Source organism: Ranitomeya imitator, chromosome 5 (assembly GCF_032444005.1).
Source record: "Ranitomeya imitator isolate aRanImi1 chromosome 5, aRanImi1.pri, whole genome shotgun sequence".
NCBI classification, from domain to species: domain Eukaryota; kingdom Metazoa; phylum Chordata; class Amphibia; order Anura; family Dendrobatidae; genus Ranitomeya; species Ranitomeya imitator.
Genome location: NC_091286.1, coordinates 17,414,132 through 17,441,202, shown reverse-complemented (window position 1 = coordinate 17,441,202; position 27,071 = coordinate 17,414,132). Strand labels below are relative to the sequence as shown.

The following is a 27,071-nucleotide window of genomic DNA, read 5'->3' as shown; positions in this document are numbered from 1 at the left end:
ATTACTATGAAAAAACGTATGGGAGATTTGTTTGGTGAAAACGGAAAGGCACAAGAACTTTATTTCAAAACACAACGCATTAGAAAATCAGGGGGCATTATAACAATAACCAAACATAGGATGGTTAAATGACATGGCCTACACGGTGTTTACATGGCATCATAACACGAAGAATTAAACCATTTGATCTTGCCATGAAACACGCCCAACATCAGAAACAAAGTATGCAGCAAATTGGTCCCTCATATGAGCAATCTCCAAAGTTGTCCGCAGAGGATGAGCTTGGTAATCAGGCAATGGATTTGGTATGGGTTCATCAAGTTCCACGTTGACTCTCTCTTTATCAATAATAAAATTGTGGAGAACCACACACGCCTTCACCACCTCATCCACTGTCTCAATTTTCAAATTTATGGCGGATCCTAAGATACGCCATTTGGAGACCAGGATGCCAAAGGCGCACTCCACAGTTCTTCTGGCCCTGGACAGTCTGTAATTAAATATAGTTTTGGTGCGGTCCAACCCACGACTTGAGTAAGGTTTAAGTAGGTTGCCACTCATTTGAAAAGCCTCATCACCAACAACAACAAATGGCAGGGCCGGGCCGTCGGTGTTGGGAAGAGGTCGTGGCTGGGGGAAATTAAAATTGTTATTGTACAATCTTCGGCCCATATCAGACTCCTTAAATGTCCGTGAATCATTTGCACGACCAAAAGCTCCAATGTCCACAGCGAGAAACCTGCAGTCCGCACCTGCAATTGCCATGAGCATGGTGGAAAAGTATTTTTTATAATTAAAAAAAAGAGATCCACTTCTTGAAGGCTTGGTAATCCTAATGTGCTTCCCATCCACGGCTCCAATACAGTTAGGGAAAGAACACACTTGTTCAAATTTTTGGGCGTTGGCCTGCCATATTTCTCTTGTAGGGATGGGTAAAAATTCCTCCCGGAGGTTGTCCCACAATGCGCGGCAAGTGTCGGCAATAACATCCGACAGTGTTGAGACTCCAATCCGAAACTGGAAATGCAGTGATCTCAATGTCTCTCCGGTAGCCAGGAAACTGACAAGAAGATAAATAAATAAATATAATTAATTAAATTGGTATGAAAGAATTTTTCATTTTTAATTACAATCCCCCACCCCACAAAAACAAAACACGTTACTTTAAAAAATGGCAAGAACATATAAATCCTTCACATTCCATTACGTACCGTAGAGTCACCAGCAGACGTTCCTCAGGGGAAATCGATTTACGGAGCTGCGTGTCCTGCCTGGAAATGGTTCCTTCCACCAGACGCAGCAGATATCGGAAGCTGTCTTTTGACATCCTGGTGTATTCGAAGTATTTGTCCTGGTTCTCATTTAATTCGCCAAACAGACAATGGTAGGCTCCACGACTCTCTCGGACTTCCACTATAGGGTGTAGCCAAAAACGCCGACGACTCCTTCTCCGTAGTTTGTCTCTTCTCCTCTGTTCATGACAGGCAAAAGCATAAGCTATAGCAAGGGCTAATTCCAGCTGAAAAGTGAGGTAGATACTCTCCATGGGACGATCCATCTTGATGCTCTATGGTTGGAAATAATGTATGCCGGGGTATATATACCACTATTACATTAATACCCACCCCCATCTACCCATTGGTGGCATTATCGATTGTCTAGACACTAAACCCACCCTCTTCTATTCATTGGTGGTGTTATCTAGTGTCTAGACACTAAATTGTGTGTAAAGATCTAATCAGTGTTTGACAACGCATGCGTCGTAAAACGCTGCGTTTTTTGTAAAAACGCAACAAAAACGCACCAAAAACGCTGCGTTTTACGACGCATCCGTCCGACGCTTGCGTCAAAAAAGGTGCGTTTTTGCGTGCGTTTCCAATGCGTCGTGCGTTGCGTCGGCAACGCTGCGTCGCATGACGCTAATGTGAACGTAGCCTTTCAGGTATTTATGGAGTATCAACTAATATGGCGATTAGAATAATATGACTATCTTGACTTGACTATATAGTGACTATCAGGAATATCCAGTTATTGCACCAGCACTTTATATATATTTATCCTGAGCCCTCACTTTACTTTTATATGCCCTAATATTTATTGCCATCCCCTTGTACCAGTCCATTTCAGCACAAGTGTTCAGAATAGATGCATTCCGGGAAGTCAGTGAGGACAGAAAGCAGCACATACGCACCATCATCCCGTATGTATGCCAAATTTTAAATTGCAGGTGCTATGAAGAAACTTGTGCATTATATGTTGTGACTAAGGGAAAAATTCCTCCCAAAAATATAAAGTTAGCAGAGGTACAATGCTACAAAAATGGGAATGTTGGATTTCTTATGGCATCAATAAAAAATATACAAATATATATAGGCTCATCCAGTTGAGGTAAATTACACAATGCAATGACATGAACCATCAGAAATGAATAAAATTGGGATAATCACTTATTCTAAAAATATTGATGGTATTCCTTTAAGAGAAATGTAGGAAACGAGGAAATGGTATAAGACCTATGGCTATAAGAATCAGCCCGACACGTGATCTACAGACATACGTGATGGAAGGGTTTAATTATCCAGTAGAATAAATGTTCTAGAATATTCACTTCCATCCCGGATGTTTGTTTTGTTGTTGATCACATGTCACAGTTTCCTATAGCCATAGGTCTTATACCATTTCCTTGTTTCTTAAAGGGAACCTGTCACCTGAATTTGGCGGGACTGGTTTTGGGTCATATGGGCGGAGTTTTCAGGTGTTTGATTCACCCTTTCCTTACCCGCTGGCTGCATGCTGGCTGCAATATTGGATTGAAGTTCATTCTCTGTCCTCCATAGTACACACCTGCACAAGGCAAGATTGCTTTGCACAGGCGTGTACTATGGAGGACAGAGAATGAACTTCAATCCAATATTGCAGCCAGCATGCAGCCAGCGGGTAAGGAAAGGGTGAATCAAACACCTGAAAACTCCGCCCATATGACCCAAAACCAGTCCCGCCAAATTCAGGTGACAGAGTCCCTTTAAATTTCTCTTAAAGGAATACCATCAATATTTTTTCTTTGACCTCTTTAGTCCTTTGAGTGACTCAAATTTATTGGTATAAACTTCAGACCACTAATATCCGGCTTTTTGGCTCATTTCCTTATATATCACACACTATTAGGCCACTGGGCTTTTACAGTTACTAACAGCGGTGAATTCATATATACATTTAGTTTTATATTCCGGAAATTCTATGAATATTCATAAGGTTCAGTTCACTTATAGAGGCAGCGATTTTTTTTTTTTTTTTTAGAATATTAGTATTTTATGTTTTTTTTGTTTTAAAAAACACATTTTTAAAAAACATTTTTAATGGTTCTCTTCTGGGGGAGCATTAACCCCGTAAATGTTTATATATGGTGTTGTAGATTGTAACATACTGGACATTTCACACACGGAAAATCCATGTTGAGTGACAGGTGCCATTCAATGACAGAAAGCAGGGATACTGAAAACTGACTAATTGTACAATGAGGACATTGGAAACTTGCAGAGTAAATTAAGACTTTTTTAATCCAGAAACAAGACTAGTGTCCATTTTTCCTGGAGTTCCCCTTTAAGATCCCGTGTGAGCGGTTGGGGTGAGATGTGTAGTGGTTACTGTACACAATGGCGGACGCCGGCGCCCGCACCTCGCCCACATCTGACATTTGATGTGAAAATATCTATTGTGTATAGTAAATATTCCGACAAATATTAACCCTCCAAATCTGTAAGATGCAAAATAATAAGACTCCCTCCCCCCACGGAGGCAGAGGACCAGATCATCGGGTTACAGCCCTTGCAGCAATGACCAAATTTCAACCCCTAATTTTATGGATTCTTTTCCTATGAAAACAGAGAAAAGGAAGAACATTACGGCATTGAAGTCAGAACCATGGGAATCCGGAAACGGGGGCTGGAAGAAGCAGAGCACCCTCTCCTGGTAACAGGGAAACCATATCAGCATGGAGTGCAGCTCTGGGGTATAATACAGGATGTAACTCAGGATCAGTAATGTAATGTATGTGCACAGTGACTGCACCAGCAGAATAGTGAGTGCAGCTCTGGGGTATAATACAGGATGTAACTCAGGATCAGTAATGTAATGTATGTACACAGTGATTGCACCAGCAGAATAGTGAGTGCAGCTCTGGGGTATAATACAGGATGTAACTCAGGATCAGTAATGTAATGTATGTGCACAGTGACTGCACCAGCAGAATAGTGAGTGCAGCTCTGGAGTATAATACAGGATGTAACTCAGGATGAGTAATGTAATGTATGTACACAGTGACTGCACCAGCAGAATAGTGAGTGCAGCTCTGGAGTATAATACAGGATGTAACTCAGGATGAGTAATGTAATGTATGTACACAGTGACTGCACCAGCAGAATAGTGAGTGCAGCTCTGGGGTATAATACAGGATGTAACTCAGGAGCAGTAATGTAATGTACAGTGGGGCAAAAAAGTATTTAGTCAGTCAGCAATAGTGCAAGTTCCACCACTTAAAAAGATGAGAGGTGTCTGTAATTTACATCATAGGTAGACCTCAACTATGGGAGACAAACTGAGAAAAAAAAATCCAGAAAATCACATTGTCTGTTTTTTTATCATTTTATTTGCATATTATGGTGGAAAATAAGTATTTGGTCAGAAACAAAATTTCATCTCAATACTTTGTAATATATCCTTTGTTGGCAATGACAGAGGTCAAACGTTTTCTGTAAGTCTTCACAAGGTTGCCACACACTGTTGTTGGTATGTTGGCCCATTCCTCCATGCAGATCTCCTCTAGAGCAGTGATGTTTTTGGCTTTTCGCTTGGCAACACGGACTTTCAACTCCCTCCAAAGGTTTTCTATAGGGTTGAGATCTGGAGACTGGCTAGGCCACTCCAGGACCTTGAAATGCTTCTTACGAAGCCACTACTTCGTTGCCCTGGCGGTGTGCTTTGGATCATTGTCATGTTGAAAGACCCAGCCACGTTTCATCTTCAATGTCCTTGCTGATGGAAGGAGCTTTGCACTCAAAATCTCACGATACATGGCCCCATTCATTCTTTCATGTACCCGGATCAGTCGTCCTGGCCCCTTTGCAGAGAAACAGCCCCAAAGCATGATGTTTCCACCACCATGCTTTACAGTAGGTATGGTGTTTGATGGATGCAACTCAGTATTCTTTTTCCTCCAAACACGACAAGTTGTGTTTCTACCAAACAGTTCCAGTTTGGTTTCATCAGACCATAGGACATTCTCCCAAAACTCCTCTGGATCATCCAAATGCTCTCTAGCAAACTTCAGACGGGCCCGGACATGTACTGGCTTAAGCAGTGGGACACGTCTGGCACTGCAGGATCTGAGTCCATGGTGGCGTAGTGTGTTACTTATGGTAGGCCTTGTTACATTGGTCCCAGCTCTCTGCAGTTCATTCAGTAGGTCCCCCCGCGTGGTTCTGGGATTTTTGCTCACCGTTCTTGTGATCATTCTGACCCCACGGGGTGGGATTTTGCGTGGAGCCCCAGATCGAGGGAGATTATCAGTGGTCTTGTATGTCTTCCATTTTCTAATTATTGCTCCCACTGTTGATTTCTTCACTCCAAGCTGGTTGGCTATTGCAGATTCAGTCTTCCCAGCCTGGTGCAGGGCTACAATTTTGTTTCTGGTGTCCTTTGACAGCTCTTTGGTCTTCACCATAGTGGAGTTTGGAGTCAGACTGTTTGAGGGTGTGCACAGGTGTCTTTTTATACTGATAACAAGTTTAAACAGGTGCCATTACTACAGGTAATGAGTGGAGGAAAGAGGAGACTCTTAAAGAAGAAGTTACAGGTCTGTGAGAGACAGAAATCTTGATTGTTTGTTTCTGACCAAATACTTATTTTCCACCATAATATGCAAATAAAATGATAAAAAAACAGACAATGTGATTTTCTGGATTTTTTTTTCTCAGTTTGTCTCCCATAGTTGAGGTCTACCTATGATGTAAATTACAGACGCCTCTCATCTTTTTAAGTGGTGGAACTTGCACTATTGCTGACTGACTAAATACTTTTTTGCCCCACTGTATGTACACAGTGACTGCACCAGCAGAATAGTGAGTGCAGCTCTGGGGTATAATACAGGATGTAACTCAGGATCAGTAATGTAATGTATGTACACAGTGACTGCACCAGCAGAATAGTGAGCGCAGCTCTGGGGTATAATACAGGATGTAACTCAGGATCAGTAATGTAATGTATGTACACAGTGACTGCACCAGCAGAATAGTGAGTGCAGCTCTGGGGTATAATACAGGATGTAATTCAGGATCAGTAATGTAATGTATGTACACAGTGACTGCACCAGCAGAATAGTGAGTGCAGCTCTGGGGTATAATACAGGATGTAACTCAGGATCAGTAATGTAATGTATGTACACAGTGACTGCACCAGCAGAATAGTGAGCGCAGCTCTGGGGTATAATACAGGATGTAACTCAGGATCAGTAATGTAATGTATGTGCACAGTGATTGCACCAGCAGAATAGTGAGTGCAGCTCTGGGGTATAATACAGGATGTAACTCAGGATCAGTAATGTAATGTATGTGCACAGTGACTGCACCAGCAGAATAGTGAGTGCAGCTCTGGAGTATAATACAGGCGGTAACTCAGGATCAGTAATGTATGTACACAGTGACTGCACCAGCAGAATAGTGAGTGCAGCTCTGGGGTATAATACAGGATGTAACTCAGGATCAGTAATGTAATGTATGTACACAGCGACTGCACCAGCAGAATAGTGAGTGCAGCTCTGGAGTATAATACAGGATGTAACTCAGGATCAGTAATGTAATGTATGTACACAGTGACTGCACCAGCAGAATAGTGAGTGCAGCTCTGGGGTATAATACAGGATGTAACTCAGGATCAGTAATGTAATGTATGTACACAGTGACTGCACCAGCAGAATAGTGAGCGCAGCTCTGGGGTATAATACAGGATGTAACTCAGGATCAGTAATGTAATGTATGTACACAGTGACTGCACCAGCAGAATAGTGAGTGCAGCTCTGGGGTATAATACAGGATGTAATTCAGGATCAGTAATGTAATGTATGTACACAGTGACTGCACCAGCAGAATAGTGAGTGCAGCTCTGGGGTATAATACAGGATGTAACTCAGGATCAGTAATGTAATGTATGTACACAGTGACTGCACCAGCAGAATAGTGAGCGCAGCTCTGGGGTATAATACAGGATGTAACTCAGGATCAGTAATGTAATGTATGTGCACAGTGATTGCACCAGCAGAATAGTGAGTGCAGCTCTGTGGTATAATACAGGATGTAACTCAGGATCAGTAATGTAATGTATGTGCACAGTGACTGCACCAGCAGAATAGTGAGTGCAGCTCTGGAGTATAATACAGGCGGTAACTCAGGATCAGTAATGTAATGTATGTACACAGTGACTGCACCAGCAGAATAGTGAGTGCAGCTCTGGGGTATAATACAGGATGTAACTCAGGATCAGTAATGTAATGTATGTACACAGCGACTGCACCAGCAGAATAGTGAGTGCAGCTCTGGAGTATAATACAGGATGTAACTCAGGATCAGTAATGTAATGTATGTACACAGTGACTGCACCAGCAGAATAGTGAGTACAGCTCTGGAGTATAATACAGGATGTAACTCAGGATCAGTAATGTAATGTATGTACACAGCGACTGCACCAGCAGAATAGTGAGTGCAGCTCTGGGATATAATACAGGATGTAACTCAGGATCAGTAATGTAATGTATGTACACAGTGACTGCACCAGCAGAATAGTGAGTGCAGCTCTGGGGTATAATACAGGATGTAACTCAGGATCAGTAATGTAATGTATGTACACAGTGACTGCACCAGCAAAATAGTGAGTGCAGCTCTGGAGTATAATACAGTATGTGACTCAGGATCAGTGATGTAATGTATGTGCACAGTGACTGCACCAGCAGAATAGTGAGTGCAGCTCTGGGGTATAATACAGGATGTAACTCAGGATCAGTAATGTAATGTATGTACACAGTGACTGCACTAGCAGAATAGTGAGTGCAGCTCTGGAGTATAATACAGGATGTAACTCAGGATCAGTAATGTAATGTTTGTACACAGTGACTGCACCAGCGGAATACTGAGTGCAGCTCTGGAGTATAATACAGGATGTAACTCAGGATCAGTAATGTAATGTATGTACACACTGACTGCACCAGCAGAATAGTGAGTGCAGCTCTGTGGTATAATACAGGATGTAACTCAGGATCAGTAATGTAATGTATGTACATAGTGACTGCACCAGCAGAATAGTGAGTGCAGCTCCGGAGTATAATACAGGACGTAACTCAGGATCAGTAATGCATGTACATAGTGACTGCACCAGCAGAATAGTGAGTGCAGCTCTGGAGTATAATACAGGATGTAACTCAGGATCAGTAATGTAATGTATGTACACAGTGACTCCACCAGCAGAATAGTGAGTGCAGCTCTGGAGTATAATACAGTATGTGACTCAGGATCAGTGATGTAATGTATGTGCACAGTGACTGCACCAGCAGAATAGTGAGTGCAGCTCTGGGGTATAATACAGGATGTAACTCAGGATCAGTAATGTAATGTATGTACACAGTGACTGCACCAGCAGAATAGCGAGTGCAGCTCTGGAGTATAATACAGGATGTAACTCAGGATCAGTAATACATGTACATAGTGACTGCACCAGCAGAATAGTGAGTGCAGCTCTGGGGTATAATACAAGATGTAACTCAGGATCAGTAATGTAATGTATGTACACAGTGACTGCACCAGCAGAATAGTGAGGGCAGCTCTGGGGTATAATACAGGATGTAACTCGGGATCAGTAATGTAATGTATGTACACAGTGACTGCACCAGCAGAATAGTGAGTGCAGCTCTGGAGTATAATACAGTATGTGACTCAGGATCAGTGATGTAATGTATGTGCACAGTGACTGCACCAGCAGAATAGTGAGTGCAGCTCTGGGGTATAATACAGGATGTAACTCAGGATCAGTAATGTAATGTTTGTACACAGTGACTGCACCAGCGGAATACTGAGTGCAGCTCTGGAGTATAATACAGGATGTAACTCAGGATCAGTAATGTAATGTATGTACACACTGACTGCACCAGCAGAATAGTGAGTGCAGCTCTGGAGTATAATACAGGATGTAACTCAGGATCAGTAATGTAATGTATGTACACACTGACTGCACCAGCAGAATAGTGAGTGCAGCTCTGTGGTATAATACAGGATGTAACTCAGGATCAGTAATGTAATGTATGTACATAGTGACTGCACCAGCAGAATAGTGAGTGCAGCTCCGGAGTATAATACAGGACGTAACTCAGGATCAGTAATGCATGTACACAGTGACTCCACCAGCAGAATAGTGAGTGCAGCTCTGGAGTATAATACAGGATGTAACTCAGGATCAGTAATGTAATGTATGTGCACAGTGACTGCACCAGCAGAATAGTGAGTGCAGCTCTGGGGTATAATACAGGATGTAACTCAGGATCAGTAATGTAATGTATGTACACAGTGACTGCACTAGCAGAATAGTGAGTGCAGCTCTGGAGTATAATACAGGATGTAAGCCGTATAGACTATCGCAGCTGTACATCTTGCACAGAGTCTATAAATCACCGGAAGTGTTGTGCAGAGCGGGGTTGCGTGCTGACTCTGAATGCCCGAGATGTAAGACTGGGAATGCAGGAATATACCACATGATGTGGACATGTCCAAGACTGGTTGCTTTCTGGTTGGTGGTAATGAGCCGTGTGGAAGGGGCGTATAAATGCAGAGTGCCGAGAGATCCGATAGTGTGTATACTGGGACATGTAGAGGAAATTAGAGTGGATAATACCTGGAAGATAGCAATAGCTAGGCTATTATACATGGCAAGGAAGGTAATAGCAAGGAACTGGATCAAGGAGGAACCGCCTACAAGGGGTGAATTCCTGAAATATGTTAAACATGGTCTCAATCTGGAAAAGGGGGTCTATAAAAGACGTGGGAAAATAGAAACGTTTGACAAAATGTGGTCTCCGTGGCTCGAGCTGGGATGAATAGTTATGGGAAATGGGAGAGTGAGAGCCTCTGAAAGGAAGAGAGTGCCAAAGGAACAAGCGAACATAAGTGAGTCAAATGGCTCAAGGAACCATCAATACTGGTAACAAAAGTATAAATGGGAAGGAGCTGTCAGGGGAGGGGGAGGTTTGGGTATGGTTGGGATTGTTGGGGGTTTGGAAAATGTTAAAATTTTTGTAAAATACTGGACAGTGCATAAATTGTATTGTGCATGTTTGCTTTCAATAAAAAACTATTTAAACAAAAAAAAAAAATAATACAGGATGTAACTCAGGATCAGTAATGTAATGTATGTACACAGTGACTGCACCAGCAGAATAGCGAGTGCAGCTCTGGAGTATAATACAGGATGTAACTCAGGATCAGTAATGTATGTACACGGTGACTGCACCAGCAGAATAGTGAGGGCAGCTCTGGGGTATATTAAAGGATGTAACTCAGGATCAGTAATGTAATGTATGTACACAGTGACTGCACCAGCAGAATAGTGAGTGCAGCTCTGGAGTATAATACAGGATGTAACTCAGGATCAGTAATGTAATGTATGTGCACAGTGACTGCACCAGCAGAATAGTGAGTGCAGCTCTCGAGTATAATACAGGATGTAACTCAGGATCAGTAATACATGTACATAGTGACTGCACCAGCAGAATAGTGAGTGCAGCTCTGGGGTATAATACAAGATGTAACTCAGGATCAGTAATGTAATGTATGTACACAGTGACTGCACCAGCAGAATAGTGAGTGCAGCTCTGGGGTATATTAAAGGATGTAACTCAGGATCAGTAATGTAATGTATGTACACAGTGACTGCACCAGCAGAATAGTGAGTGCAGCTCTGGAGTATAATACAGGATGTAACTCAGGATCAGTAATGTAATGTATGTACACAGTGACTGCACCAGCAGAATAGTGAGTGCAGCTCTGGAGTATAATACAGGATGTAACTCAGGATCAGTAATGTAATGTAAGTACACAGTGACTGCACCAGCAGAATAGTGAGTGCAGCTCTGGGGTATAATACAAGATGTAACTCAGGATCAGTAATGTAATGTATGTACACACTGACTGCACCAGCAGAATAGTGAGTGCAGCTCTGGAGTATAATACAGGATGTAACTCAGGATCAGTAATACATGTACATAGTGACTGCACCAGCAGAATAGTGAGTGCAGCTCTGGGGTATAATACAAGATGTAACTCAGGATCAGTAATGTATGTACACAGTGACTGCACCAGCAGAATAGTGAGTGCAGCTCTGGATAATAAACGGTGTAAGTCAGGAGCCGTATGTTGTATGTGCAGGGGGGTGAATAATTGGTTAATAAGGTTATAAAGGAGGAGTCAATGGATATCCAACAGAACAATGTAACATTTTTAATCTTCTTTTAGAAAGTTCTACAAATTAATCAGGTATTTACAACTTCCAAATTGTAGATGGTGGCAATAACAAAAAAAATCCATAAAATAAAAACAAAAAAGCACAAAAATAAAAAATCCACAAGGAGAATTGAGCGTCCTATAGGAGCTGTGGGGTCTACGGGGGCACGGCTACGGAGTCTTTTCATAAAAAGAACTGAATTAACACATCGCTTGTAAATTTAGTAAAACCAAACTAGGGTAGGGGCGAGCGGTGCAGGAGGATCAGTACGATGTGATCTGTTGGGGGTCCTTCTTCTCTGCCGCCATAGTTGATGGAGGAGGGGGAAGGATCCAGTCGCTTTGGACGTGTTCATCCGGTGTCCATGCAACACATTATGCGGCAGCATCCAGAGACAATTGCAGACAAACCTGTAGGTGCCGGCTGTCAGGAAGTGGATCATGATCAGCGGGGTGGGCTCAGTAACCGTACTTTTCATTCAGGTGGGTCCGTCCATCACCAGTTTGCCCTGTTAACAAAAGCAGAGAAACGTTTAGAAATATCGAGAAACAGCTGTTGGAAACCGGACTGTATAACACAGGCGGCACTGCGGAGCAGACTGTATAGCACAGCCGACACTGCGGAGTACGGGGCATATAACACAGCCGGCACTGCAGAGTACAGGGCAGACTGTATAACACAGCCGTCACTGCGGAGCAGACTGTATAACACAGCCGACATTGCGGAGTACGGGGCATATAACACAGCCGGCACTGCGGAGTACAGGGCAGAGTGTATAATACAGCTGACACTGCAGAGTACGGGGCGGACTGTATAACACAGCTGACACTGCGGAGTACGGGGCGGACTGTATAACACAGCCGGCACTGCAGAGTACGGGGCAGACTGTATAACACAGCCGACACTGCGAGTACGGGGCAGACTGTATAACACAGCCGGCACTGCGGAGTACGGGGCAGACTGTATAACACAGCCGGCACTGCGGAGTACGGGGCAGACTGTATAACACAGCCGACACTGCGGAGTACGGGGCGGACTGTATAACACAGCCGGCACTGCGGAGTACGGGGCACACTGTATAACACAGCCAGCACTACGGAGTACGGGGCAGACTGTATAACACAGCTGACACTGCGGAGTACGGGGCAGACTGTATAACACAGCCGGCACTGCAGAGTACGGGGCGGACTGTATAACACAGCCGGCACTGCGGAGTACGGGGCAGACTGTATAACACAGCCGGCACTGCGGAGTACGGGGCAGACTGTATAACACAGCCGACACTGCGGAGTACGGGGCGGACTGTATAACACAGCCGGCACTGCGGAGTACGGGGCAGACTGTATAACACAGCCAGCACTACTGAGTACGGGGCAGACTGTATAACACAGCCGACACTGCGGAGTACGGGGCAGACTGTATAACACAGCCGGCACTGCGGAGTACGGGGCGGACTGTATAACACAGCCGGCACTGCGGAGTACGGGGCAGACTGTATAACACAGCCGGCACTGCGGAGTACGGGGCAGACTGTATAACACAGCCGACACTGCGGAGTACGGGGCGGACTGTATAACACAGCCGGCACTGCGGAGTACGGGGCAGACTGTATAACACAGCCGGCACTGCGGAGTACGGGGCAGACTGTATAACACAGCCGACACTGCGGAGTACGGGGCGGACTGTATAACACAGCTGACACTGCGGAGTACGGGGCAGACTATATAACACAGTCGACACTGCGGAGTACGGGGCAGAATGTATAACACAGCCGGCACTGCGGAGTACGGGGCGGACTGTATAACACAGCCGGCACTGCGGAGTACGGGGCAGACTGTATAACACAGCCGGCACTGCGGAGTACGGGGCAGACTGTATAACACAGCCAGCACTACGGAGTACGGGGCGGACTGTATAACACAGCTGACACTGCGAGTACGGGGCAGACTGTATAACACAGCCGACACTGCGGAGTACGGCGCAGACTGTATAACAGTGTTCCCCAACTCCAGTCCTCAAGGCCCACCAACATATCATGTTTTCAGGTTTTCCTTTGTTTTGCACAGGTAGTGCAATTATCACCTGGGCAATACTAAGGAAATCCTGAAAACATGACCTGTTGGTGGGCCTTGAGGACTGGAGTTGGGGACCCCTGCTGTATAACACAGCCGGCACTGCGGAGTACGGGGCAGACTGTATAACACAGCCGGCACTGCGGAGTACGGGGCGGACTGTATAACACAGCCGGCACTGCGGAGTACGGGGCAGACTGTATAACACAGCCAGCACTACGGAGTACGGGGCAGACTGTATAACACAGCCGACACTGCGGAGTACGGGGCAGACTGTATAACACAGCCGACAATGCGGAGTACGGGGCAGACTGTATAACACAGCCGACAATGCGGAGTACGGGGCAGACTGTATAACACAGCCGGCACTGCGGAGTACGGGGCAGACTGTATAACACAGCCGGCACTGTGGAGTACGGGGCAGACTGTATAACACAGCCAGCACTGTGGAGTACGGGGCAGACTGTATAACACAGCCGGCACTGTGGAGTACGGATCGGACTGTATAACACAGCAGACACTGTGGAGTACGGGGCAGACTGTATAACACAGCCGACAATGCGGAGTACGGGGCGGACTGTATAACACAGTCGACACTGCGGAGTACGGATCGGACTGTATAACACAGTCGACACTGCGGAGTACGGGGTGGACTGTATAACACAGCTGGCACTGCGGAGTACGGATCAAACTGTATAACACAGCCGACACTGCGGAGTACGGGGCAGACTGTATAACACAGCCGACACTGTGGAGTACGGGGCGGACTATAACACAGCCAGCACTGCGGAGTACGGGGCAGACTGTATAACACAGCCGACACTGCGGAGTACGGGGCGGACTGTATAACACAGCCGGCACTGTAGAGTACGGATCGGACTGTATAACACAGCCAGCACTGCGGAGTACGGGGCGGACTGTATAACACAGCCGACACTACGGAGTACGGGGCGGACTGTATAACACAGCCGGCACTGTAGAGTACGGGGCGGACTATAACACAGCCAGCACTGCGGAGTACGGGGCGGACTGTATAACACAGCCGACACTGCGGAGTACGGATCGGACTGTATAACACAGCCACCACAGACATCTGTGAGCTATTGATAGCATGGGAAGCTCCATTACCTCCTTCCCATACTACAGTATAAACATCAGCCCCCAGCTGTCGGCTTTTCCTCAGCTAGTTAAGAAAATTAAAGGTGACCCCACGCCATTTTTTCTTTTATTCTTTCTGTATAGCTAGTCGGACGGTCCACACTGTGAATTAACTGTACTTGGGTGATCAAATTACGGGTTTCCAATTAAATAGGTGCGTTAAAATCGCATGGTACACGAATGGCCCGTGTGTCGTGCAATTTATTGTCACTCAGTCTTGCATTGCAGAGTCTTGTCTGATTTACATGGCCACTCGCAGAATGCTGCAATTTCTCCGTCCGATCCGAGCGGAGAAAAAAAACGGCAAATGAGCCGGGAATTATTGATCAACGTTAAGTCATTTATCGGATTGCACTCGTCCGTTTTAAACACAGATGAGTATGAGCCCAAATAGTCAGGATATTGTCAGCCCCTCCTATAGGCGGTCGTTACCTGTCGGTGGCGTCCACACACAATAGTCAGGGTCGTCCTCGGGGTACTTGGAGGAGAGGGCTCCTGGTGGGGGCTGCAGACAGAGACATTTCTGGACCATTATTCTCTATCACACACTGCTGACATTTATCAGTACAGAGTCGCACTCACCCGGCTCGGCCCGAGCACCTTCTTCTGTCTCACTGCTGAGGCCTCCGGAGCTGCCGTCTCTTCTTCTCCATCTTCAGTCTTAGCGCCTAAAAATGGGAAATACCAAAGAAAGAACTAAGGGCAGATCGGATGAACAACATAGAGCACTCAGCTGCATGATCAACACAGAGGACAGAGCAACCGTCAGAAGAACACCGCAGAGGACAGAGCGGTCGCAGAGAGACCACCACAGAGGACAAAGCGGCCGTCAGAAGAACAACACAGAGGACAGAGCGGCCGCAGAGAGACCACCACAGAGGACAAAGCGGCCGTCAGAAGAACAACACAGAGGACAGAGCGGCCGCAGAGAGACCACCACAGAGGACAAAGTGGCCGTCAGAAGAACAACATAGAGGACAGAGCGGCCGTCAGAAGAACACAGAGGACAGAGCGGCCGCAGAGTGAACAACACAGAGGACAGAGAGGCCGTCAGAAGAACAACACAGAGGACAGAGCGGCCGCAGAGTGAACAACACAGAGGACAGAGCGGCCGCAGAGTGAACAACACAGAGGACAGAGCGGCCGCAGAGTGAACAACACAGAGGACAGAGCGGCCGCAGAGTGAACAACACAGAGGACAGAGCGGTCACAGAGTGAACACCACAGAGGACAAAGCGACCGTCAGAAGAACAACACAGAGCACAGAGCGACCGCAGAGTGAACAACACAGAGGACAGAGCGGCCGCAGAGTGAACACAGAGGACAAAGCGGCCGTCAGAAGAACAACAGAACAACAGAGCACAGAGCGGCTGCAGAGTAAACAGAGGACAGAGAGGCCGCAGGGTGACCACCACAGAGGACAGAGCGGCCGTCAGAAGAACAACACAGAGGACAGAGCGACCGCAGAGTGAACACAGAGCAGCAGCAGAGTGACCACCACAGAGGACAGAGCGGCCACCGAGTGACCACAACAGAGGACAAAGCGACCGTCAGAAGAACAACACAGAGCGGCCGCAGAGTGAACACAGAGGACAGAGCGGCCGCAGAGTGAACAACACAGAGGACAGAGCGGCCGCAGAGTGACCACCACAGAGGACAAAGTGGCCGTCAGAACAACAACACAGAGGACAGAGCGGCCGCAGAGTGAACACCACAGAGGACAAAGCGGCCGTCAGAAGAACAACACAGAGGACAGAGCGGCCGTCAGAAGAACACCACAGAGGACAGAGCGGCCACCGAGTGAACACAGAGCACAGAGCGGCCGCAGAGTGAACACAAAGCGACCGCAGAGTGAACAACACATAGGACAGAGCGGCCGCCGAGTGAACAGAGCACAGAGCGGCCGCAGAGTGACCACCACAGAGGACAAAGCGGCCGTCAGAAGAACAACAGAACAACAGAGCACAGAGCGGCCGCAGAGTAAACAGAGGACAGAGAGGCCGCAGGGTGACCACCACAGAGGACAGAGCGGCCGTCAGAAGAACAACACAGAGCACAGAGCGGCCGCAGAGTGAACAACACAGAGGACAGAACGGCCACCGAGTAAACAGAGCGGCCGCCGAGTGACCACCACAGAGGACAAAGCGGCCATAAGAAGAACAACACAGAGGACAGAGCGGCCGTCAGAAGAACAACACAGAGGACAGAGCGGCCGTAAGAAGAACAACACAGAGGACAGAGCGGCCGCAGAGTGAACACCACAGAGGACAGAGCGGCCGTTAGAAGAACAACACATAGGACAGAGCGGCCGCAGAGTGAACACCACAGAGGACAGAGCGGCCGTTAGAAGAACAACACATAGGACAGAGCGGCCGCAGAGTGAACACAGAGCGGCCGCAGAGTGAACAACACAGAAGACAGAGTGGCCGCAGAGTGACCACCGCAGAGTGACCACCACAGAGGACAGAGCGACTGCAGAGTGACCACCACAGAGGACAAAGCGGCCGTCAGAAGAACAACACAGAGCACAGAGCGGCCGCAGAGTGAACAACACAGAGGACAGAGCGGCCACCGAGTGACCACCACAGAGGACAAAGCGGCCGTCAGAATAACAACACAGAGGACAGAGCGGCCGCAGAGTGAACACAGAGCACAGAGTGGCCGCAGAGTGAACAACACAGAGGACAGAATGGCCACCGAGTAAACAGAGCACAGAGCGGCCGCCGAGTGACCACCACAGAGGACAAAGCGGCCGTAAGAAGAACAACACAGAGGACAGAGCGGCCGCAGAGTGAACACGACAGAGCGGCCGTCAGAAGAACAACACAGAGCACAGAGCGGCCGTCAGAAGAACAACACAGAGGACAGAGCGGCCGTCAGAAGAACAACACAGAGGACAGAGCGGCCGTCAGAAGAACAACACAGAGGACAGAGCGGCCGCAGAGTGAACACCACAGAGGACAGAGCGGTCGTTAGAAGAACAACACAGAGGACAGAGCGGCCGCAGAGTGAACACCACAGAGGACAGAGCGGTCGTTAGAAGAACAACACATAGGACAGAGCGGCCGCAGAGTGAACACCACAGAGGACAGAGCGGTCGTCAGAAGAACAACACAGAGGACAGAGCGGCCGTCAGAAGAACAACACAGAGGACAGAGCGGCCGCAGAGTGAACACCACAGAGGACAGAGCGGTCGTTAGAAGAACAACACATAGGACAGAGCGGCCGCAGAGTGAACACAGAGCGGCCGCAGAGTGAACAACACAGAGGACAGAGCGGCTGTAAGAAGAACAACACAGAGGACAGAGCGGCCGCAGAGTGAACAACACAGAGGACAGAGCGGCCGCAGAGTGAACAACACAGAGGACAGAGAGGCCGCAGAGTGAACAACACAGAGGACAGAGCGGTCGTCAGAAGAACAACACAGAGGACAGAGCGGCCGTCAGAAGAACAACACAGAGGACAGAGCGGCCGTCAGAAGAACAACACAGAGGACAGAGCGGCCGCAGAGTGAACAACACAGAGGACAGAGCGGCCGTAAGAAGAACAACACAGAGGACAGAGCGGCCGCAGAGTGAACACCAAAGAGGACAGAGCGGTCGTTAGAAGAACAACACATAGGACAGAGCGGCCGCAGAGTGAACACCACAGAGGACAGAGCGGTCGTTAGAAGAACAACACATAGGACAGAGCGGCCGCAGAGTGAACAACACAGAGGACAGAGCGGCCGCAGAGTGAACAACACAGAGGACAGAGCGGCCGTCAGAAGAACAACACAGAGGACAGAGCGGCCGTCAGAAGAACAACACAGAGGACAGAGGGGCCGCAGAGTGAACACCACAGAGGACAGAGCGGTCGTTAGAAGAACAACACAGAGGACAGAGCGGCCGCAGAGTGAACACCACAGAGGACAGAGCGGTCGTTAGAAGAACAACACATAGGACAGAGCGGCCGCAGAGTGAACACCACAGAGGACAGAGCGGTCGTCAGAAGAACAACACAGAGGACAGAGCGGCCGTCAGAAGAACAACACAGAGGACAGAGCGGCCGTCAGAAGAACAACACAGAGGACAGAGCGGCCGCAGAGTGAACACCACAGAGGACAGAGCGGTCGTTAGAAGAACAACACATAGGACAGAGCGGCCGCAGAGTGAACACAGAGCGGCCGCAGAGTGAACAACACAGAGGACAGAGCGGTCGTTAGAAGAACAACACAGAGGACAGAGCGGCCGCAGAGTGAACAACACAGAGGACAGAGCGGCCGCAGAGTGAACACAGAGCGGCCGCAGAGTGAACAACACAGAGGACAGAGCGGCTGTAAGAAGAACAACACAGAGGACAGAGCGGCCGCAGAGTGAACAACACAGAGGACAGAGTGGCCGCCGAGTGAACACAGAGGACAGAGCGGCCGCAGAGTGAACAACACAGAGGACAGAGCGGCTGTAAGAAGAACAACACAGAGGACAGAGCGGCCGCAGAGTGAACAACACAGAGGACAGAGTGGCCGCCGAGTGAACACAGAGGACAGAGCGGCCGCAGAGGGAATAACACAGAGCGGCCGCAGAGAACACAGCGGTCACAGAACGAACACCACAGAGGACAGAGCAGACGCTCAGTGAGCACAGAGCGGCCGAATGACAAGAACCTCGCATATATTACACAATGGATTATCAGATGCCGGATTTGAATAACCTTATATACAGGGGCTTCTCACTAAATTGGAATATCATCAACAAGTGAATTTATTTCAGTTCTTCAATACAAACAGTAAATCTCACATATTATATAGAGTCATTACACACACAGTGATATATTTGACGTGTTTATTTCTGTTAATGTTGATGATTATGGCTTACAGCCAATGAAAACCCAAAAGTCATTCTCTCAGTAAATTAGAATACTTTATAACACCGGCTTGAAAAATGATTTTAAAATACGGAATGTTGGCCTACTGAAATGTATGTTCAGTAAATGCGATCAATACTTGGTCGGCTCCTTTTGTATCAATTACTGCATCAATGCGGCATGGAGGCGATCAGCCTGTGGCACTGCTGAGGGGTTATGGAAGCCCAGGTTGCTTTGATAGCAGCCTTCAGCTCGTCTGCATTGTTGGGTCTGGTGTCTCATCTTCCTCTTGACAATACTCCATAGATTCTCTATGGGGTTAAGGTCAGGTGAGTTTGCTGTTGTTTTTACACCAGGTATTGGTACTTTTGGCAGTGTGGACAGGGGCCAAGTCCTGCTGGAGAATGACATTTCCATCTCCAGAAAGCTTGTTGGCAGAGGGAAGCATGAAGTGCTCTAAGGGTACATGTCTACTGTCCGGATCTACGGCGCTTTGAACGGAGCGGATAACACGCTCCGCCCAAAGCCCCGCCCCCCTTCTGAAAACGCGGTGATTCCTCGTGAACACGCGGTGATTCTGGATGTGTTCATTGCACACATTCGGAATCTCTGCACCCTATGCATAGGGCCCTGTGATTTACCTTGCGGTAACGAAGCGTCGCAGCAAGGTAAACGGACATGCTGTGTTCTAAAAAGACGCGCCGCATGTCCGTAAACGCAGGGCCGCCGGGTGCGTGTTCGCACGCATTGTGGAAACAGGAATTCATAAAATCCCCTCCACTATGCTGTAACATCTGGACGCTGCAGGTTGAACGCTGCGGTTGTATGCAGCGTTCAATCCGCAGATAATCCAGATGTAAACCGGCCCGTGGACACATACCCTGAAATCTCCTGGTAGACGGCTGCGTTGACTTTGGTCTTGATAAAACACAGTCGACCTACAAACCCTGGCAAAAATGATGTAATCTCAGGACTTAAAAAAGCAGATCACAGACATGGCACACAACTAAAGTCATTTCAAATGACAACTTTCTGGCTTTAAGAAACACAAAGAAATCAAGAACAAAAAATGTGGTAGTCAATAATGGTTACTTTTTTAGAACAAGCATTGGGGAAAATTATGGAATCACTCAATTCTGAGGAAAAAATTATGGAATCATGAAAAACAAACAAAAAAAAACCCTCCAATACATCACTAGTATTTTGTTGCGCCACCTCTGGCTTTTATTACAGCTTGCAGTCTCTGAGGCCTGGACTTACTGAGGGTCACACAGGACTCTTCATCAATCTGGCTCCAACTTTCTCTATCGCCTCTCATTGGGGGACACAGGAACCATGGGGTGCATGCTGCTGCCACTAGGAGGCCGACATTATGCACAAAAAAAGTTATCTCCTCCTCTGCAGTGTACACCCCACCGTCTTTCATTAGACCCTTATCTACCTCCATGTGCGTCGTTTTCTTTCAGGTTTCCGGAGGGATACAGGGTGAGCAGTCACACCTGTAGTCCCACATTACGGACTATGAGTACGGTGTGTACTGCCACCCCGTATCCTCATAGATCCGACAGCAGGACCAAGATCCTAGCACACAAGCGTGCTCAGAAGTCCAGTCCTGCATCTGGATCGCCCCCAGACACAGGGCCACGAGTTCTCGGTATCGGGCCTCTCTGGTTCAGTTCTGAGGCTGTCACGGTGGCTGGACCCGGTCCGCGACCCTGCTAAGGGGCGTCCAATGAAGGTGTAGTACAGTCTGTCAGGGGTTCGTGACGCCACCTGTGGTGTTCGGTCAGGGTGACCAACGCTGCTGCGGGGTCCGCTGGGGTGATGGAATGGCAGCTGGATGGTATACCTTCCCACAGGTGAAGTATGTCCCCAGGGCTTCCCAGTAAGGTGGATGGTGATGGTGTGAGGTGCAGGCAATAACGAGGACACAAGGTTGCAGTCTCTTTACCTCTTTACTGAATACACTCAGTCCAGAGCACGTTCAACCGGGCTATCAGAGACCGGTCGGTCCGATGGGCACATCCAGAGTTTCCCTTGCAGATGGAAATCGTTGCTTACCAATAGCGTCTGTGTGTTGTAGTGCTACCCTGCTGAGCATTCGGAATAGTCCTCAACTGCTGTTCTCGTTTGTTCTCCACAGCTCTCTCTCTCTCTCTCGTTCTTTGGTTCCAGATGTTGCTAGTTTCTAACGTCCCCCAGATATGTTATGGCTAGGACGCCACCCGTTTGACGGGAAGGCTTGGAGGTCTTCCGGGACCCTAGAGACGCCCCTCTCCCAATGTTGCCCCCTATGTCTTCGTAGGTGTAGAAGGTAGACAGCCAACCTATAATCAACTGTCCAGCGGAATTTGAAGTAAGGCCTCAGTAAGATGTTGCCTTCCTCTCTCGGCACGACTCCTACTGGTACTCCTTTGTGCTTGATCTCGTTTACACTGTTCCACAATATTCTTCCCCTCTTGTCTCTCTCTTAGGATACCGCCGCAAGGTGTGCAGGCGCGGTTCCGTTACGTTCTGTTCTGTTCGCTAGGCACCTGCCAGGTTCCCACGCCTGACAGGGACCCCCCTGTGCCTTCTCCCTGCAACACCCCCTGCCACGGGATGTTGCCTGGTTCCAACCCAGTCAGCTTCTGACTAACTTCCTCCCCAGCCCCTAGTTTTACCAGTGTGAGGAGTGGCCCAATAAATAAAGCCTTTTGCTCCCCCTAGTGGCCGGAGTGTGAAGTGTAATGTGTTCTGGTGATACCTGGTTAGGAGAACTCTTTAGTGCCATCGGACGTACCGCTACTCGCCTTGGGGCCATACTGCAACGACCAGGTCTCTGGGGCGCTGCACTTCCGACCCCCACCCACTCGCCCACCAGAGCCTGTCGGTTGGAGGAGACGAGGACGTCTACCATCAGCTCCATGGACGTCTGACACCTTTCTCGGTTTAAGGTTAGAAACGGACGGCGTTAGTTTTTGAGGTATTTCCCCCACCCGTCCCAGTTAGGAAATTAAAGAGGAATTTCATGAAGGGCTCCCTCTGGGCCTTTTTTATTTTTATTAAGGACTGCAGTTACACCTTAACCTGTTTGTTCGGCGGGTCCCAAGGGGCAGGGATCGTTGCTGCACTGCAGCGGCCTTGCTGGCAGCCTCGCTTCCCCTCCTTGTTCCGGGGGGGCCGATCTATCTTTCTTCCGGCGCGGCGACTTTTTCAGCCGCGCTGCCTTTTTATTCCACCGGCTGGCCGTCACTCTGTCTCCTGCTCCGGCGGCCTCTACAGGCAGCCCCGCTGCCTACTTCCTCCGGCGACCACGTTCCTCTGTGGCGTGGCGGCCGCCGCGCTGTTTCCCTCAGCGGTCGCCATCTTCCCGCCGGCCGCACCGCTTGTTCTTCAGCACAGCGGCCCTCTCCGGCGGTCGCGGCCTCTAATTTAGACCCCGGCTTCTGACCGGGCCTACTTCCGGCGTCGCGACTCCGCCCACTTCCGTTTTGCTCCCCACAGTCTCCACCCACCAGCGCCATCTTTGTGCTCCTGGGAACACGGCAGACTCCGCCCTCCCAACTACACTGCCGCTTGGCGCCACACATCGCCGCTCCGCCCCTTGCAGAGCACACATTCTGGCGTCCTTCCATCTGCGTGTTCCCAGCCTTCCTGCCTAAAGGGCTACTTTTCCGGAAGTCCACCGCAAGCCGGACAGCTTCCTCCTTCTGGAATCCGTTTTTCGTCTGCCGTGAGTAGCTCTGCACTGCAGACTGACACCCCCCTCTGCCCCCCTGTCCCCTAACCCTCTGGCATTTTCTTCAGGGACCCTTCAAGATGTCTACCTCTAAAGGAGGCCGCTCTCGTCCTCTTACTTCTTCCTCTACTTCTTCTGCCTTAGTCAAATATTTTGCATGTTCGTCTTGTAACTGCAAACTTCCCTAAGGTCAGTCCTCTCCACTGTCAGGCAGGGATCCCCTGGCCGCACCGCTTGAGAGTGATACCCCCACTCCAGGCTGGGCTTCCTCTGTCACAATCGGTAGCGGATCTAACACGGGTGTCTCAAACTCTGGTGTCCGTGCTGGATCGTTTACCCATGCAGACTCCTGCAGTAGCCAGCGGGTTGCAGGAGCCTTCGTCTGAGCCCTCCATTCTAAGCCGCAAAAGGTCCACACAGGAACGCCGGTCTGAGTCCTCTTCTCATTCCATCTCGCCCCATGGTCCTTCTCTGCGGTCGGCTTCCTCCCGGTCCTTCTCCCCTGAGTCAGGCGAGGCGTTCTCTGATGCGCCCTCTGAGGATATTTCAGAGCTGGATTCTTACTAAATCTCTACCATGAGGGATATGGTTCAGAACCTCATTGGAGCGATAAATCAGACCTGTGGGCTCAAAGATACCTCAACAGAACCCGCAGATCAGGCGGATTCGTTTAGACGGGCTAAACCACCTTCCAAGTTTTTCGCTCCTCACCCTGAATTCGAGGAGATCATGACCAGAGAAAGAGAGAATCCGACCAGACGTTTTCAGAAGGGAAAGCGCCTTGGTGTTTTATATCCCTTTTCTCCAGAACTTACTGGCAACTGGAAATACTCACCTAGCTCCCGCGATGTCTCCTCTCTCGTCTCAGCGCTGGCAGCTTCTCCTGTATGAGCGGTCACGTGGGACCGCTAATTACAGTGAGGAATATGCGCATATTCCCCCACTGTAATGAGCGGGACCACGTGACCATTCACACAGCACAGGCTGCAGCCGCTGAGGAGACATCGCTGGAGCTTGGTGAGTATTTCCTAGCAAACGGGGAAGGGGGGGGGGGGGGGCGCACAGGGGATGAGAGGCGAGAGGGGGCGCATAAACTTTATTAAGGGGAATGAAAAAAAAAAAGATGATTCATCCCTTCTTTCCAGCGAACGCTGCTGGGAAAAAGGGATGAATTTTGGATTCAGCACCGCACGCGGGGGGGACAGCGCATAACTGTAGCGCTGTCTCTCCTGCGGGCGGTACGTGCACACGGAGGAGAGTGCACACTGTTCTCCGTGTGCACGTGTGCGGCACGTATTGCGGTACGTGCTGCCGGCGAAAACGGACATGTCTCCGTGTTGAAAACACGGACACACGGTCCGTGAAAACACGGAGACATGTGCATAGACCCATCATTTGAATGGGTCTACGTGTGTCAGTGTCTCCGGTACGTGAGAAAACTGTCACTACACGTACCGGAGACACTGACGTGTGAAAGAGGCCTTAGACCCACTCCTTCCTGGTGCTCTCGCTACTCCCAGGGTAGGTCCTCCAGGTCTAGGACTGGAAGATCCACCTCGGCATAACTCTCGGCAAGACCCCAGCCCACTTCCCAGGCTGGGCGACCGTCTCCTCTTCTTCAGGGACGTCAGGATCTCCTCAGTAGAGGACGCATGGGTCAGGGAAGCTGTATCCTCAGGATACAAAATAGAGTTTGTTTCACGACCCCGGGATCGTTTCTTCGAATCCCGACCTCCAAGATACCCCGCTCTAGTTCCGGGTTTCTTCGCAGCCATCGCTTCTCTCCTCAAAGCCGGAGAAATCATTCCCGTCCCAGAAAAAGAACAGATTCACAGGTTTCTATTCCAATCTTTTTGTGGTACCGAAAAAAGAAGGCAAGGTTCGTCCCATTCTGGATCTCAAATTGCTGAACAGGAGAGTTCATCTGAGACACTTCAGGATGGAATCCCTTCGTTAAGTAACTGCTTCCATGGAGGCTCAAGAATTTCTGTGTTCCATAGATATTCAGGACGCCTACCTCCATGTCCCGATATTCCCGGGACATCACCGATTCCTGCGCTTTGCGATGCTCCAGGACCATTTTCAGGTCGTCGCCCTGCCGTTCGGTCTCGTAACCGCTCCCAGGGTTTCAACGAAGATCATGGCGGCGCTGATAGCCATCTTGAGGGTCAGGGGACTGGTACTTTTTCCGTACCTCAACAACATCCTCATCAAGGCTCCGTCCTTTTCTCAGGCTCACGAGAGCCTGTCCATCGTCCTCGACACTCTAGCCCGCTTCAGGTGGCTTGTCAACAAGAAGAAATTTTGTCGTGTTCCTTCCCAGCGCCTCGTTTTTCTGGGCATGCTCTTTGACACTCGTCAGACCAAAGTCTTCCTTCCCGAGGACAAGAGATTCATCCTTCGTCGGGACGTACGCTTGCTCCAGGGTCCTCGGCTTCCCTCCTTCCGATCGACCATGAAGGTTCTGGGGAGGATGGTAGCAACATTGGAAGCGATTCCCTTCGCCCAATTTCACTCACGACCTCTTCAGCAGGCCATCCTGTCTCAGTGGGACAGGTCTGTCTTGTCCCTGGATCGTCCGATCCGACTCTCTCCCCGGGTCAAGCGGTCCCTCAACTGGTGGCTGACTTCACCCCTCATCTCCCAGGGCAGGGTCCTTCCTTCCAGTTCACTGGCAGGTGGTGAAGACGGGCGCCAGCCTGCTCGGCTGGGGCGCGGTGTTTCGCCACCTGAATGTTCAGGGTCGTTGGTCAGCACAGGAGTCTTCTCTGCCGATCAAAGTCCTCGAGATTCGGGCCATCTTTCTCTCCCTTCGTCACTGGGAAAGGATTCTCAGGAGTCTACCTATCCGAATCCAGACGGACAATGCCACGGTGGTGGCACATGTCAACCATCAGGGGGGGACTCAGAGCTCCTTGGCCTTGGTATACAAGATCCTTCTCTGGGCAGAGGCAACGGTTCCGGTGATATCGGCTGTGCATATCCCCGACATGGACAATTGGGCCGCCGACTTCCTCAGCTGCGAGGGCCTCGCGGCAGGGGAATGGTTCTTGCATCAGGAGGTCTTCCATCAGATTTGTCTTCAATGGGGGACTCCGGACGTGGACCTCACGGCGTCCCGAATGAACAGGAAGGTTCCTCGGTTCGTCTCCAGGTCTCGTGACCCTCTCGCAGTGGGCGTCGACGCTCTGGCCATTCCTTGGTCGCAGTTCGAGCTCCCTTATCTGTTCTCACCCCTTCCCTTGCTTCCCAAGCTGTTGAAGATCAAGGCGGAGGGGGTGCCGGTCATTCTGATCGCCCCGGATCGGCCAAGGAGAGCTTGGTTTGCGGAGATCGTCAATCTTCTCGCGGACGCCCCCTGGTGACTTCCAGACAGGCCTGATCTGCTGTCTCAGGGTCCGATCTGCCACCCGAATTCTCGGTCGCTCAGTTTAACGGCGTGGCTGTTGAGACCGCAGTTCTAAGAGCGTCCGGCCTTTCGGACCGGGTGATTCACACCATGATCCAGGCTAGAAAGCCTTATTCTTCCAGGATCTACTATCGTACCTGGAAGGCTTACTTCCGTTGGTGCGAGTCCAACCGCGTTTCACCTATGTCCTTTTCCCTTCCTTCCATTTTGGCCTTCATTCAGGCGGGACTGGATTCGGGCCTTGCTTTTAGTTCCCTAAAGGGCCAGGTTTCTGCGCTCTCTATCCTTTTTCAGAAGACGTTATCTTCTCGGCCACAGGTTAAGACCTTGCTTC

General features: G+C 49.2%; 2 protein-coding genes across 2 annotated transcripts in view; both read right to left on the bottom strand.

Moving 5' to 3' along the window:
- Positions 1 to 174: 174 nt before the first annotated feature.
- LOC138637643 (uncharacterized) lies at positions 175 to 1,843 on the bottom strand. Its single transcript, XM_069726479.1, has 2 exons — positions 1,212 to 1,843; positions 175 to 1,060 (listed from the first exon to the last, which is right to left on the bottom strand). Exons 1-2 carry the CDS (start codon positions 1,556 to 1,558, stop codon positions 175 to 177), a joined length of 1,233 nt encoding a protein of 410 aa, XP_069582580.1. The 5' UTR covers positions 1,559 to 1,843.
- Positions 1,844 to 11,505: 9,662 nt separating this feature from the next.
- The window catches only part of SLC4A1AP (solute carrier family 4 member 1 adaptor protein), a 65,309-nt gene continuing 49,743 nt past the window's right edge, over positions 11,506 to 27,071 (bottom strand). The window contains exons 12-14 of the mRNA XM_069768337.1: positions 15,345 to 15,430; positions 15,195 to 15,267; positions 11,506 to 12,040 (exon numbers count right to left, since the gene is read on the bottom strand). Of these exons, the coding sequence (XP_069624438.1) occupies positions 11,991 to 12,040; positions 15,195 to 15,267; positions 15,345 to 15,430 (209 nt within the window). The 3' untranslated portion in view covers positions 11,506 to 11,990. The remainder of the gene's footprint in view (positions 12,041 to 15,194; positions 15,268 to 15,344; positions 15,431 to 27,071) is intronic.

What these genes read in the sequence shown, in the direction of transcription:
- LOC138637643 (XM_069726479.1), bottom strand. Translation starts at nt 1,558, where the DNA reads ATGGATCGTCCCATGGAGAGTATCTACCTCACTTTTCAGCTGGAATTA. An exon ending in CGTCTGCTGGTGACTCTACG is followed by an intron (nt 1,061 to 1,211) that starts GTACGTAATGGA and finishes TCTTCTTGTCAG; the next exon opens with TTTCCTGGCTACCGGAGAGA.